This window comes from Hemicordylus capensis, chromosome 3 (assembly GCF_027244095.1).
Source record: "Hemicordylus capensis ecotype Gifberg chromosome 3, rHemCap1.1.pri, whole genome shotgun sequence".
NCBI lineage: Eukaryota > Metazoa > Chordata > Lepidosauria > Squamata > Cordylidae > Hemicordylus > Hemicordylus capensis.
The window spans coordinates 169,751,305-169,765,138 of NC_069659.1; the positions used below are offsets into that span (position 1 = coordinate 169,751,305).

At 46.0% G+C, this 13,834-nt stretch overlaps 2 protein-coding genes across 7 annotated transcripts in view; one reads left to right on the forward strand and one right to left on the reverse strand.

The window, feature by feature from the left end:
• The window catches only part of PIBF1 (progesterone immunomodulatory binding factor 1), a 178,423-nt gene extending 166,309 nt beyond the window's left edge, over window positions 1-12,114 (reverse strand). The window contains exons 1-4 of one of the 4 annotated variants that reach the window (XM_053307224.1): window positions 11,981-12,114; window positions 9,701-9,999; window positions 8,403-8,503; window positions 301-499 (exon numbers count right to left, since the gene is read on the reverse strand). In XM_053307224.1, the coding sequence (XP_053163199.1) occupies window positions 301-499; window positions 8,403-8,503; window positions 9,701-9,952 (552 nt within the window). In that variant the 5' untranslated portion in view covers window positions 9,953-9,999; window positions 11,981-12,114. Of the gene's footprint in view, window positions 1-300; window positions 500-8,402; window positions 8,504-9,700; window positions 10,074-11,116; window positions 11,647-11,683; window positions 11,869-11,980 lie in introns of those variants that run through there. The other 3 variants (XM_053307225.1, XM_053307227.1, XM_053307226.1) reach the window with 3 other exon arrangements.
• A 142-nt stretch (window positions 12,115-12,256) lies between these two features.
• Window positions 12,257-13,834, forward strand: part of DIS3 (DIS3 homolog, exosome endoribonuclease and 3'-5' exoribonuclease) — a 38,308-nt gene continuing 36,730 nt past the window's right edge. For 2 of the 3 annotated variants that reach the window (XM_053307221.1, XM_053307222.1), the window contains exons 1-2: window positions 12,257-12,739; window positions 13,547-13,704. In XM_053307221.1, the coding sequence (XP_053163196.1) occupies window positions 12,257-12,739; window positions 13,547-13,704 (641 nt within the window). Of the gene's footprint in view, window positions 12,740-13,546; window positions 13,705-13,834 lie in introns of those variants that run through there. The other variant, XM_053307223.1, reaches the window with a different exon arrangement.

Consider the following 13,834-nt stretch of genomic DNA (forward strand, 5'->3'; position numbering starts at 1 on the left):
GTTTACTTTTTAGATTAAAAACACAAATGCAAATGTGTTACCTCACCAGTTCCAGAAACCATTAGCATGAACATAACAATCCCAGAAAACAATACAATTTCTCATATATGCAAGTGTTTACTTCTGTTGTTTATTTCCTTTTTCTAAATAAAGAAGTTATTTTATCCAAAGTGAGCTCCCTAGATTGGATAGATTTATGCTTCTGATGTCTTGTTCAAATTAACAAGACATCAGAAACACAAATTTGTCCAGCAGTGAAACACAAACATAACATTGAAATGAGTAGTCAAAGGTACTTACAGACACATACTCAGGAAGAGAAAGCTCATCTTCAGAAACAGATTTGAGTTTGGCATAGTATTCATCAGTCAATTCAAGGTCCCACAAACTGCGACGGATATCTCCAGCCCACTCTCTTAACCTATGATTGGTCTCTTCTAGTTGCTTCTGGCGCAACAAGATGGTTTCCATTTCCTGTTTCATTAGTTCTTGATGTTTTCTGTGAAGACAGTTTTAAAAGGTTATTTGTAATAATGCAAGTTTTTATTTACGTAAACCAAATTTATCCTACAGAAGAGAGCACTCTTCTCCTAAACTTATACCTGCTAACCCCACAAAATGAGAGAAAATGTTATACCTATTTAAAAGCATAGACTGTACTGTACACAAAAACAGGTTGCTCACCTGTAACTGATGATCTGGTAGAGATCCGTCGAGATCCATAAGAAGTGGGTACTGTGCCTGTGCAGGAACCACGCAGTAGCTATGCCGAAGCTTGTCGAGGCGTCCTGGCCACGCCCCACGCTTTGCGTGTGCTATTTAAGGGCAGCCAGGACGCACGTTCCTCAGTTCTTTGGACGACCGCTGCAAGGTGATGATCATCCAGGTGAGTTTGTGAAGGCACACAAGACCCTAGCGGAAACAAATGCTGCACACCTGACACACTACTGCAGAGGGGTAGGACGGGAGGATCTTATGGATGCCGACGGATCTCTACCAGATCATCAGTTACAGGTGAGCAACCTCTTTATGTGGGTCGAGATCCGTCGAGATCCATAAGAAGTGGGTGTTTGGCAAGCTCCCAAAAAGGAGGAGGAGCAGTAGTAATCAAGGTAACACCCTTTTAAAAACACTCCTCCCAAAGTTGGTCTCTGCAGCAGAACGTATATCTATGGCATAATGTCTCACAAAGGTAGTCTCGGAGGACCAGGTCGCGGCTTTGCAGATGTCCATGAAGGTCACTCCGGAGATGTGTGCAGCGGAGGAAGCATGAGCTCTGGTAGAATGGGCTCTGATGGCTTCCGGAGGAGTTCGGTTTTGAAGTCTATATGTAAATAGTATAAGATCCACTAGCCATCTGGACAGACGTTGACGGGAGATGCAGGTTCCCGTGGAGGAGCCCGCATAGGCCACAAATAACCGAACCGTCTTGCGAAACGACTTAGTATGCTCCAGGTAGAAAAGGAGGGCCCTGCGTACATCGAGAGAGTGCATGGATCGTTCCAGAGCCGAGGATTGGTCTCTAAAGAACGTCGGGAGAACAATGTCTTGGTTCAGATGGAAACTGGAGACTATTTTAGGCCAAAAGGAGGAATCCATACGCAATAGGACCTTATCGGGAAAGAATCGAGTGAACGGGGGGTCACTTCGCAGAGCCACTAGCTCACTAACACGTCTGGCCGTCGTGATGGCGATTTAAAAAGCGGTCTTCCAGGAGACTAGTTTCACAGGTGCTGTTGCCATGGGTTCGAATGGCGCTTCAGTAAGCGTGGAAAGAACCAAGGAGAGACTCCAAGGTTCCACAGGCGGTTTGACCGGAGGGTAGACGTTAGCCAAGCCCTTCAGGAAGGCCTTACTGTCCCGGGTGAGAGAAGAGGGTCTTGCCATCCGCACCAGGGTGATGGGAAGACAGGGCAGCCAGGTGCACTTTCAAGGAAACATTAGCCAGGCCCTGGGCCTTCAAGGAGGAGAGGTAGAGTAGGACTTGCTTTACAGAGGCCCGATGGGGCAAAATCCCCCGGCCTTTGCGTAGTTTTGGAAGCGGAGCCATTTGCTGGCATAATTTTGCCTTGTCGATTGTTTTCTACAGTTCAAGAGGACTTTCTTCAAAATCCCACGCGCCACACGGTCAGTTTCAGGGTGTGAACGTCCGGGTGAAGGATGAGGCCGTCGTCTTGAGACAGGAGGTCCGGCACCTGTGGGAGACGTTGGTATCTGTTCTGGGAGAGTCTGCGTAGCTGTGGAAACCAAGCTTGCCTTGCCACCACGGTGTCACGAGGAGACTGGATGGGAGTTGCTAGGAGACGGGCCACCACCCTGGCTATTATCAGTTGAGGTGGGAACATGTATGGTAATTCTGTTGCCCAGTCCAACTGGAAAGCATCTCCCAAAGACAGCGGGTCGCGCCCCGCTCTGGAACAAAAGCGGGCACACTTTGTGTTCATGGCTGTCGCAAACAAGTCCACCGTCGGTTGAAGCCATTGGTCGAAGACGGGGGTGATATACTCCAGTTTGAGCGTCCACTCGTGGGGCTTGTCCCGAGGGAAAACCCGGCTGAGGTCGTCCGCTAGGACATTGTCCAACCCCTTTATGTGGACAGCTATGGGTGAGACTTGGTGACGGAGGCACCAATTCCATATTTGAACAGCCAGGGCACATAGGCTGCGAGACACCGTCCCACCTTGACAGTTTATGTAAGCCAGAGCAGTTGTATTGTCTAGTTGTATTTGTACGCACGAGCTCTGGAGAAGAGGTTGGAAGGCTTGCAGAGCCAGAAAAACCGCAAGCAATTCGAGAAAATTGATATGAAAACTGGCCTGTGTTGGTGTCCACAGGCCTTGAGTCCGGTGGCGGCCACAATGCGCTCCCCAACCCAGAAGAGAGGCGTCTGTTTTCAGCCAGACAGTCGGGACTGGGGGTTGGAAGGGCATGCCCTCGAGGAGATTCCGTTCCGTCATCCACCAGATGAGTGAGTCTAGGACCTGGGGCAGGATTTCCAGACGTCTGCATTGACTGTGTCTGGAGGAGTGGAAGACAGATAGGAACCATAACTGTAGTTTTCTCATTTTCAAGCATGCAAAGTGTATGACAGTGTTGCAAGACGCCATCAAGCCCAGAAGGCGTTGTATTGTGTGAGCTGATTGGACAGGGAACTGGCGGCAGAGGTGTACCAGGTCGTGGATGTGTACGTATCGCTCTTCTGGTAAGTATGCTCTTTGGGTGTTCGTGTCCAAGACAGCCCCAATGTACGTGGTCACCGGTACTGGGTCCAAGTGAGACTTCTTCCAGTTCACCTGAATGCCCAGGTCGGAGAGTAGGTCCAACACACAGTGGATATGCGAAAGTAACTCGTCTTTGCTCTTTGGAGGTCAAGAGCCAATCGTCTAAGTACAGGTAAATCGAGATTCCCAGTGTCCTCAGATGGGCGATCACTGGGGCCATGCACTTTGTAAAGACCCTCGGGGCTGTAGACAGTCCGAAGGGCAATACGTTGTATTGGAACACTTGCGTTCCTACTGTGAACCTCAGGTATTTTTGATGTTGAGGCCTGATGCTGACATGGAAGTAGGCGTCCTTGAGATCCAGAGTCGCAAGCTACCTTTCTCCTTGAAGGAGGGGGAGAATTTGTTGTAATGTCATCATGCGGAATTTCTGGACGGGCACAAACTTGTTCAGACAGCGGAGGTCCATAATGGGACGAAGTCCCCCATCCCTCTTGGGGATTTGAAAGTAGCGGGAATAGAAGCCTTCCCGCTGGTCCGCCCAGGACACCGGGGCTATTGCCCCTTTTTGCAATAGTTCCTTTACCTCTTCCCGCAGAGCACACGTTGGAGGGGTGAACCTCATGGCAGTGAACCATGGTATCGCCCTGAATTCGATGGCATATCCCAAGGATATAATCTTGAGGACCCAACGGTCCGATGTTATGTGGTGCCATGCGGGGGCATGGCTTGGCAGTCTGATGTAATGTGGCGGCACAGACGATGGTAGATACCCCGCAGGCAGGGACGGGGGAAGAGGAGGCGTCAGTGGGCGGACGGGTGGTTCAGGGACGCTTCTGGGTGTCAGTAGACTTCCGATGAGCTTGGCCTGATTTAGACTTGGCTTGAAGTTACGTCTTTGGAACTGGTTGTACGGCCTACGGTAATCACGGTGATCTTGGCGATGGTATGAGGGTCTTTGACGTTGGAACAAGGAGCGGAACCATGACTGGTAGGGGGTCGAGGTTGAGGCCTGAGATGCAAAGGTCTTTGCTGTAAACTTTGACTTTTTTAGTTGTTCCATTGTGGAGTCAGTCGCGTCGCTGAATAAGCCAGTGCCATCGAAGGCCAGCCCTTCGATTTCCCCCCTCATATTGGGTTGTAAGTTAGTGGAGCGCAGCCAGGCATGCCTGCGTAGGGTAATTGCGGCAGTCATTGCCCTGGATTCGCTTTCCGCCAAGTGTTTTGCAATGCTCAGGAGTTGCCTGGTCAAGTCACCTGAGCGCTCTAAAGTGTGGCAGAATTCTTTTACGAAACTCCTCTGGGGGTAGTGTGTCAAAGTCTGAAAGCAAGCTCTCCCAGATGCTGTGGCTATATTTGGCGGTACAGGCAGAGTAATTTGCCACCTTTATGGAGAGGCAGGAGGTCGAGTAAACCTTCCTGCCCAGGAGATCCAATTTTCTACTCTCTCTGTCAGGCGGCACTGTATAGCGCTTCCCTGATTTGGATGTTGCAGCGCAATCAATCACAAGGCTATTTGGTGCAGGGTACTTGTGAAGATAGGCATTATCCTTGTCCTGGATACGATATAAGCTCTCCAGGCGCTTCGACGTTGGGGTGGAGGTGTGGAGAACCTCCCAGGCACACTTTGCAGCCCGTGTGATAACAGGAAGCATAGGTAGGGCAACAGGTGCAGCTGACTGGGTCTTTAGCATAAAATTATAGACCGGGTCGTCAATGGTTGCCAATTCTGAACGAAGGTCCAGACCCAAGGCGTCAGCCATAGCTTGTACATGTTTGTGATACGCCTTGAGCTCCTCATTTGGCGACACATAGGTGGTAGGAGCCACTTCCGTCGGCGGTTCCACAATTATTTCCTCTCCCTCTTCTTCTTGATCTGATACAAAGTCTGATGAGCCCCCGTGGTCAGAATGCAAGGTAGAGGGTGACGCTGGCATCAGGGTTTGGGTTTCCACAATAGACTTCTGAAGAAGAAGAGGAAGGTCAGTTTGGATGGACATGGACCGTGTACCCACAGATCTAGTTTGTGAGGCTTGGTGTAGTAAAGTGACAGAAGCGGTCTGTGTCGTAGCCACCGTGCACTCCGGGCATGTTATCAATGCAGCAGGGTGGGCTAGCTGAGAAACAGGTCTCCACGGCCCCAGTGCCTCACCTACGCCGGTGGCCACCTGTGAGGAAGGGCCCAGATTCTCGGCAGTACCGACATGGGAGAATCCACATGAATGCCATGAAAAGGGGCTGCGCAGGTGGGCTGCTGTCAGTGTTGTGGTCGGACGAGGCAGCGAAGCCGCAGATCCAGGGTTCTCTACTTCTGGGGAAAAACCCAGAAACGTCGATGTCAACGGGGTGTTGGATGTCGAATCTAGCAAACTAAGGAGAGCATTCTGTTCCGTCCAGACGAGAGGCACCGAGGAGTCGACAGGTTCCGCAACTTCGACATCGAAGGTCGGTGGTCGACATCGAGGCGAGACTTGAGTAGATACCGAGACTATCGGAGTATGTAGTGTCGAGAGAGGAGGAATTGTCGTCCGCGGTGTAGGTGGAGGCGACGAGGTAACTGGCGTCGTGGCCGGGGAAAGAGATAGTGCTCTCGAGATAGTCACACTCGGTACCGATGATTCGGTAACGAGAGAAGGTTGCGAAGCGCTGGCCGAGGTGGCAGGGGCCGACAGAGGAGAGTGAGGGTATACATTTGAGGGTGATGGAGTATGTTCTTCCGTCAAATCGATAAGCCTCTGATGCTTCCTTCCCGGTGTCGAGGGGTGTTCATGCCTTCGTTTTGGTGACTTAGACATCGAGGGAAGAGACGTCTCCAGAGCCGCCTCCGACGTCGAAGAGCGGTGTGCCTTATGTGTCGACGCAGCTTTTGCCGTGGACGTTGATGGGGTTCTCACTTTCGACGTCGAGGGCGGTGTCGAGGCCCGTTTGTCAGTTTTACTCGCTGCGGCCCTCGAAGAACGGCCAGGGCTCGGAGTCGAAGATCGAACGTGCGACTTCTGCTTATGCAAAGTCGATGCCGACGGTGGAGCCGAGGATGATTTCGGGGGAGTTCGCTTACCCGATGCCGAAGGGCAAGGTGTTCCCGGTGTCGAAGGACTCAGCATGTCCTCATAAATGGCCGCCCGTAATCGAAGCGCGCGGTTTTTCCTAGTTTGCTTCGAGAAGGATAGGCAAATTTTGCATGTGGTGACGTTATGCTGCTCGCCTAGACAGATGAGGCATAAGTCATGCAAGTCCTTAGAGGGGAGTTTTGCTCTACAGCGCTCACACCTCTTAAAGGATTTTTTCTCCTCAGCCATCGTGCCATGAGAACGTCGAAGGATCATCAGTCAGTCCGTAGGTCAGAGAGCCAGAAGTTTCCGTCAGCCAGTTCGGGGAGAGGGAGAGAATCGGTCAGCCAGTCCAAGTTCAAAATGAGGGAGAGAGCACGTCAGCCAGACTGAGTCGAATAAAGGAGAAAGAGCAGTCCGTTGAATCACAAACTCTTGAAGAAAAAGAAACGAGGAACTTCCCAACTAGTGGCAGACTGAGGTCTTAACGCAACGGCGGTCGGAAAAGAACTGAGGAACGTGCGTCCTGGCTGCCCTTAAATAGCACGCGCAAAGCGTGGGGCGTGGCCAGGATGCCTCGACAAGCTTCGGCATAGCTACCGCGTGGTCCCTGCACAGGCGCAGTACCCACTTCTTATGGATCTCGACGGATCTCGACCCAGATATATTAGTTTTACATATTATAATCATTAATATTTCTTTTACAGAAGCAAGTCTTTCAAAAAGCAGGTAAAAGTTTGACTTATTTATTTAGCATATTTCTGTAACATTATACCAACATTTAACACAGAACCAACAAGACCGTTTAAAAAAAATTTCTAACAGTATACATTTTAAAATTATTTAACCAAAGGAATGATTAAATATGTTATGTCTTCAGCTGTTTCTTGAAAGCAGCCAGAGATGGGGAAGCACCAATTCTGCTTGGAAGTGCATTCCAAAGTTCTTTCAGATGTAACTGACATAATGCTACATATTTGTTATTCTCAGCTTTACCAGAATTACACCATCAGATCAGATATGCGTGTTTCCACCATTTTTTATTAGAGCCATAAAAAAAGTTCAGCATAACTTGAAAATTCAAGATAATCTGAAAGTTAATCAGTCCAATAAGAATATCAACTGTTTCACGAGGTTTTTCAGACAATTAGAATCTTCCTAATCTTATGTCATTAAGTTTTTCCCATAAAGTGAATTAAAATTGATGGCCAACATTCTAACCAACGAATGTAAGTATGGCCTGCAGGGACACAGCAGCACCCTTCACACAACCCACCCATCCTCTTGTGCTTGCACTATGGTGCAAGAGCGCTAAGTGTCCAGAACATTCCCACACTTAGTAAGCTCAGAAACATGTTTTTAACTTCAACTTTTAGCTTTTTAACTTTGTAACTTTTTAAATAATGTATTGTTTATTGATATGTTTTAAACTGTTTTTAGTACTTAATTGATTTTAATGTTTGGGTTTTGTTTGTTGTGAACCGCCCTGAGACCTTGGGTTGGGGTGGTATAAAAATCCACTTAATACATAAACAAACAAACAACCATGTTGCTGACTCTCTGACAAAGTGTTTCCAGTGTTTCCAGCCTTACTAAGCTTCTTCAGAGAATGCAAAGTGCACAAGAGGACTAAGAGTCTGGAGCAACAGTGCAAGCACAGGACACGGGGAGTTTTGCAAGCGGGGGGGGGGGGTATTGTGTCTTCGCAGACCCTACTTGCACAGATACTTTGTAAGCCAGGATGTTTGTCATTGTTCTCAGAGCTTATATTTCAACATCATGAGCTGTATCTAATCATCCACTCACCCACCCGGAAGCTCATAAAAGAGGACCTTTCTACCCTACCCCATCCACCCTATTGTAGCCCCTTGCACCCCCCAAAAAATGCCATTCCCAACAGTCCGGGGGAGGGGGGGAACATTTGAAACAAGGTGGCATGTGACACAGGATTACATGGGACAGAAACATCCATGCCAAGTACTGTAAATATCTGAGAAAATACCTGAAGTTTCAATTTAAAAATGTAAAACAAAATATACTGCACAGTTGGTCTCTTATTGTGAAGTCAACCATGTTGTGCCTTATCCCTGCAAGTTCAAAGTATGTTAATTCTGATCCCTTATTTTCATACCGAGCATCTTCTTGCTGCAGTGCCAACTGGCTATCTAGTCGTAAAGATAGCATCTGTTTCTCATGCAGAGCATCATTAAATTTCTCTTCAAGCTCCTCAATCTAAAACAGGTAAATCATACAAAAAGAATGAAGAGTTATTGAACCAAGTTTAAATGAAGCTATTCCAAAATTAGGCTATTTCAAAGTTAGAGCAGTTGCAGGTTCAATTACAGTTTAGGATATACTTTTCTCTCCTCATCGGTATTAACAAAACCAACAATATGTCCACAGTCTCTGTATTATATTTCTATCCCATCTTTCTATTTATGTCAAACTAGCTGGGCCTGGTGCAGAGCATCTGCGCCTCTAGCCAAGGGTACGCCTTAGAGAATTAAATATACAGATATATACTCAGGGTGGCTAATAACATTTTAAAGAAATACTCTAATCCACACTGTATGCCCTTCAAAAAGGGGATGCTTATTTAGTTTCAATGCATCAAAGAGGAATCTGTCATTCATGCTGCTAAGAATATAGCACAGACACACACATTTCTAAAAGGCAAAGTGAACATAGATATGTTCCATGTGAACACGGTATGCTACAGAAGTGACGAAGAACTTTTCCTAAAGCAATTTATTTATTGTCAGATTTGTATACCGCCTTTCATTAAAATACAGTACCTTTGAGAAAATATATATATTAGATAGATACCTCAAATATTAAATGTCAATATTAAAAATATTTAATAATAATAATCCATTACTACTACGGATATTTACATACCGCTCTTCAACAAAATTCTCAAAGCAGTTTACAGAGAAAAATAAAAAATACACAAATAAGAGTTATTTAAAGTTTTTTAAAAATCATAGACACAGTAGGGATGTGCACAGAACTGGTGTGGGTTAGTTCAAAGGTGGGGGGTACCTTTAAGAGTGGGGGAGGGTACTTCCTTTTATTTCAGGCCAAAGAGGACACTGGGGCAGCAGGGAGGTACGTAACAAAACAACAATGTACAGAGCAGCAGCAACACAGAACACAGCCCTCATTTAAAAGCCAGAGTAAGAAACCATGTTATAGCTTTCTTTCCAAAAGCCATTACGGAAGCTGAGGAGTGGATGTCAGTTATTTTGTTTTGAAAGTTACCTAACCAGAAGATGCTAATGAGAATTACTTTGCCATGTGCAACCCTAAGGCTGCCATCCTATGCACACTTTCTTAAAAGTATGCCCCGTAATAGGACTCACTTCAGAGTAAACATACATAGCGCTGTGCAGCACAACACTAACAAGCACACAAACAATATGCTCTTACTTTTGTCAGGTATTCCACCTTTAAGTTATCTAACATCAGGGTTTTCTGAGAAAGCTCTATTTTCAGTAACTGAAGATTATGAAGCAACTCCTTCCGCTCAATCAGCTGTCTAGTGATTTTTATGGCACCTTCCCGTTCTTCCGAGGATGAAATGTCATCTGTGGGTATCGTAGTCTCCAAACTAATATCTTCAGATTCCAAGGAGCTGGAAACATTAACTTTTTTAGTTTCCCTGGAGACTTTCCGTGACATTCTTCCGTTAAAGAATTTTCTATTTACAGTTTAAAAACTGTAAAAACCTTGAAAAACAAAATACAAAAAGCTGGTAAAAATAATTGTTTCATGAAAGATTTCATTTTTCTTTGTGCAACATCTGAAACATAGGAAGCATGTATTTAAAGCAACATATTCACATTCCCCAACTAATAGTCTAGAAACAATCTTCTTTGAAATAATAAAACAAGCCATTCTTGTACCCATTAAGTGTGTGTGAAATACTATATTAAATAAAAAAATAAGGTTGGATTCAGAAAAGTAAAGTACTCTACTGTTCTAGTTTCAAATTGCGCTTATTTACAGATATTTACAGTGGGGGAAAAGTTACTTTAAAACTTTAAATTTGAAGGTTGGCCTCAAGTACCCTTAAATGCAGAGTCAGATGAGGGTTTAACAAGGAAATACACTGGGTACAACATACTTGGTATACTACGATACCAAGACTGTAGAACCACGAATATTACTAAACTCAAATACTCATTAGTTGGTCAACCAAAAAGTTACAAGAGCACAATATTTCTCCCAATACATAGATATATGTGGTTCAGCTTTTAAGGTGTTTTACATTTAAGTCTTTAGGAAAAACTAAAATGTTTGTGTTTGCATTTTCATACATCACATTCCCAAGCAGTTACTCTTAATATTATCAGAGTAGATTTCATTCATCTCATTAGTAAAGTACCTACAACCCTTTTGGAAACTTTTATTTATGGAATTGGTGCCAATGTATAGAGAATTTGTGTGATTAGTAAAAAGAACAAGTTGCCGAGTCCAAATCCTAAAGAGTGACAGACTTTAAAGATGCAATCCTAAGTATAATTAATTGGGAGTAAACCTCAATGAAATTAATGAAACTGACTTTAGAAAAAACCTTGGTGAACCTCAGCCATACAGAACAGAACATTCAGTCAGTTACAGCTTGTTTGGCTAGGAGAACTGCAACAAGGAAAGCTAGCAAACGTTTCCTGTTATACAACTCTTAAGGAATACTGCCAAGCCCTAGTTCTCACCAAGGTGGTAGAACATATGACTTGATTGTATTATTTCAGTCTGGGACTCACAGTGTTGTGTTTGGAGAAACATTCAGAAATACACCAGCAGCAGACTGAAGTGGGACAGCCCAGAGGCTGATTTACTAACCGGGTGAGTAGAGCAGTCAGCAGCAAGCAGTTTTGCCATAGAGCCACTTTGAGAAAGAAGGAGAGAATGTACTGGGCCAAGAACCCAATCCCAGAAAATCCCATCCTTGCAACTACCACTCTCTTCTGACCCCTTTCTTTCCACTACTTTGGAAACAGTTGATCCTTCTTGCCCTTTCTAAAATATGGGAATAGGGCTTGGGCTTTGATTATCCTTAAAAGTACTAAATAACACATTGCTAACTAGTATTATTAAACTTGGCCACAACTCTTTAGTCAGCATTCAGACTAAATCCTGGTTTTTATTTTTTGGAGGGATGCGGGGCTGAGGAAGATTCTGAGATAAAGAACGTGGGAGAGGAGGAAGGACGGTGTCCTGGTTGGGACATTTTTCTGTCTCCTTAAGCGTCAACGCAGCCAAACAGCCCCTTTCTGTCACTGTCAATCAAGCCGTGAACTTAGATTTGAGAATGAGTAGAAAAAAGAAAAAGCTGACAAAGTACTGCGGACTCCCCCGCCCCCAGCAGCCACTCATCCAGAGCCCCTGCAACCACCACCAACTACTCACGCGCTTCCTCTCTAAATTCGTTCGCATATTAAGGAGCAAACGCGACAAGGACGAGAAGAGAGGCAGTTCTGTAACCATAGCAACGAAACTGATGCTACAGAAGGTAAAGTCACCGCGGCACTCCTCTTCTAGTTCTCCCGCCCTTTCGCATGGCATGCCGGATCCAGTGGATGCCCATAGAAATCAGTGGGGGGTGGGGGTGGGGGTGGGGGACTAAGACGTTGCTGCAACCATAGAGATAAAGAGACGCAGACTGAACCTCAGGTACTCAATTGAAAGTGGCGATTGATTGGCTACCTTCACTCGCGATGGCACCGCTGCAGCATCGCTCTAGCTCCCTTGCATCTCTGTGGTGAAAGTTCTATATGCCTGGCATCGCATTGTCAATAGACTAGCAGCCCGTTTAATTTCCTCTTCTCTTTTTCTCGCTCCTTTTCGCGTGCACGGACGGCGTCAAAACAGCAGCAACACTTCCAGCTCTCAGCTGAACTTGCGGGACAACCAACGCAAAAACATGAGGATAGGAAGACACTAGAGTAACTCCCCCGTCTTCATGACACTCTTGCCTCACGCATGCGCTCAGACAGAAACCGGAAGGTGCATGCTTTTTTGCCCGTCTTTCCCGATCTTTATGGTGAGCGAAGGAGTCCTTCTGCCCTCCGTCGCTCGTGCGCGTCATCTGATTTTCCTCCCTCCTGGGCGGGCCGTGTTTGGCGCGGTGTGTTCTGGGAGCCTCTGGGCTCGTGCCTGCTCTTTCTGGGAGTGAGTCTCTTTTCCCCTGCGTGGCTCAGGAGGAGACCGTGGAGGAAGATGTTGACCTCGCGCACTTTCCTGAAGCGGACGCGCGCCGGGGCGGTGATGAAAGTGGTGCGCGAGCATTACCTGCGGGACGACATCTCCTGCGGGGCGGCTGCCTGCACACTCTGCGGTGCCGCCGGCGAAAAGGACGGCCCGGTAGGTCGCTCCTTCCTGGAAGCCCAGCCCAGCGGGGCCGCCAGCACCCTCTGCCCTGACCCGCATTACCTGCTGCTGGACACCAATTTACTGCTGCACCAGGTAAGAGGAAATCGGAGTAAAAGAGTCCTGGAGAAGTGGCCTGGTGGGTATGACTGAGTATAAATTTAAAGGGAAAAGGCAGCTTTGGTATGTGTAATATAAGTAATGCCACACTTCTAGCCCCGTTCCCCCTGCAAACAAACACACGTTCTCAGCCACAAGAAAGAATATGGGTATTACTTTTGATATGCTATGCATTGGGTTTCTTCTCGTTGGTGCTAATGCCCTGCATCACCAAAAGCTTATGTGACATTTAGAAAGGATCATTAAGCAAGCTCATGACGGGTGGGATTTATGAACAACTCTTAGTTGGGGGGGGCCTTAATATAGAAGCAGTGTTTGTGAGCTTTCTGAAGGTACTTGAGTGGCCAGTGTTGAAAACAAAGGTGCTGGACTGAGTAGACCCCTAACCTCACCCAGCAGATGTTCTTATACCATAGATATCAGAGTTGCTGTTTTAACATTTCTGGTGTGTTTTCATGGAAGATACACCTGTCACTGTTTGTTCATCATGATAACTGAATCATGTAGAGAGGCTGTATGAGTACCAGATGCTGGGGACTAATGGGCAGAGGTGGTCACCTTGATGCATTTGTTCACTTTCTGGAAGCATTTTTCTAACTGCTCTTAAAGAAGAGATTTGGTGCCAGATGAATGATCTGATCCAGCAAATCAGTTTGTTTTCCAAAAGTGAGGGCTAGTTTAGCTCATGAATTACACTGCTGCAGAAGAAAAAGTCTGCCTGATCATCCTTGTAATATGTAACTGGCACAAGCTAAGAACTCCAGTAACACATTTTCTTTTCAGATTGATATCCTTGAAGATCAAGTTATCAGAAATGTGATCATTCTTCAGACGGTTTTGCAGGAAGTAAGGAGGCGGAGTGCACCAGTATACAAGCGAATTAGAGATGTGATAGCTAATCCTGAAAAACATTTCTATTCTTTTACTAATGAGCATCACAAGTAAGCATGAACAGTATTAAATCTACTTCACTCTTTAACATTTATTTAATGCTAATAGAAATATCTAATGTTAACATGTGTGTTAGGTGCAGTTAGAATTTATTTGTAACAATATTTTGCTTGTCTTGCA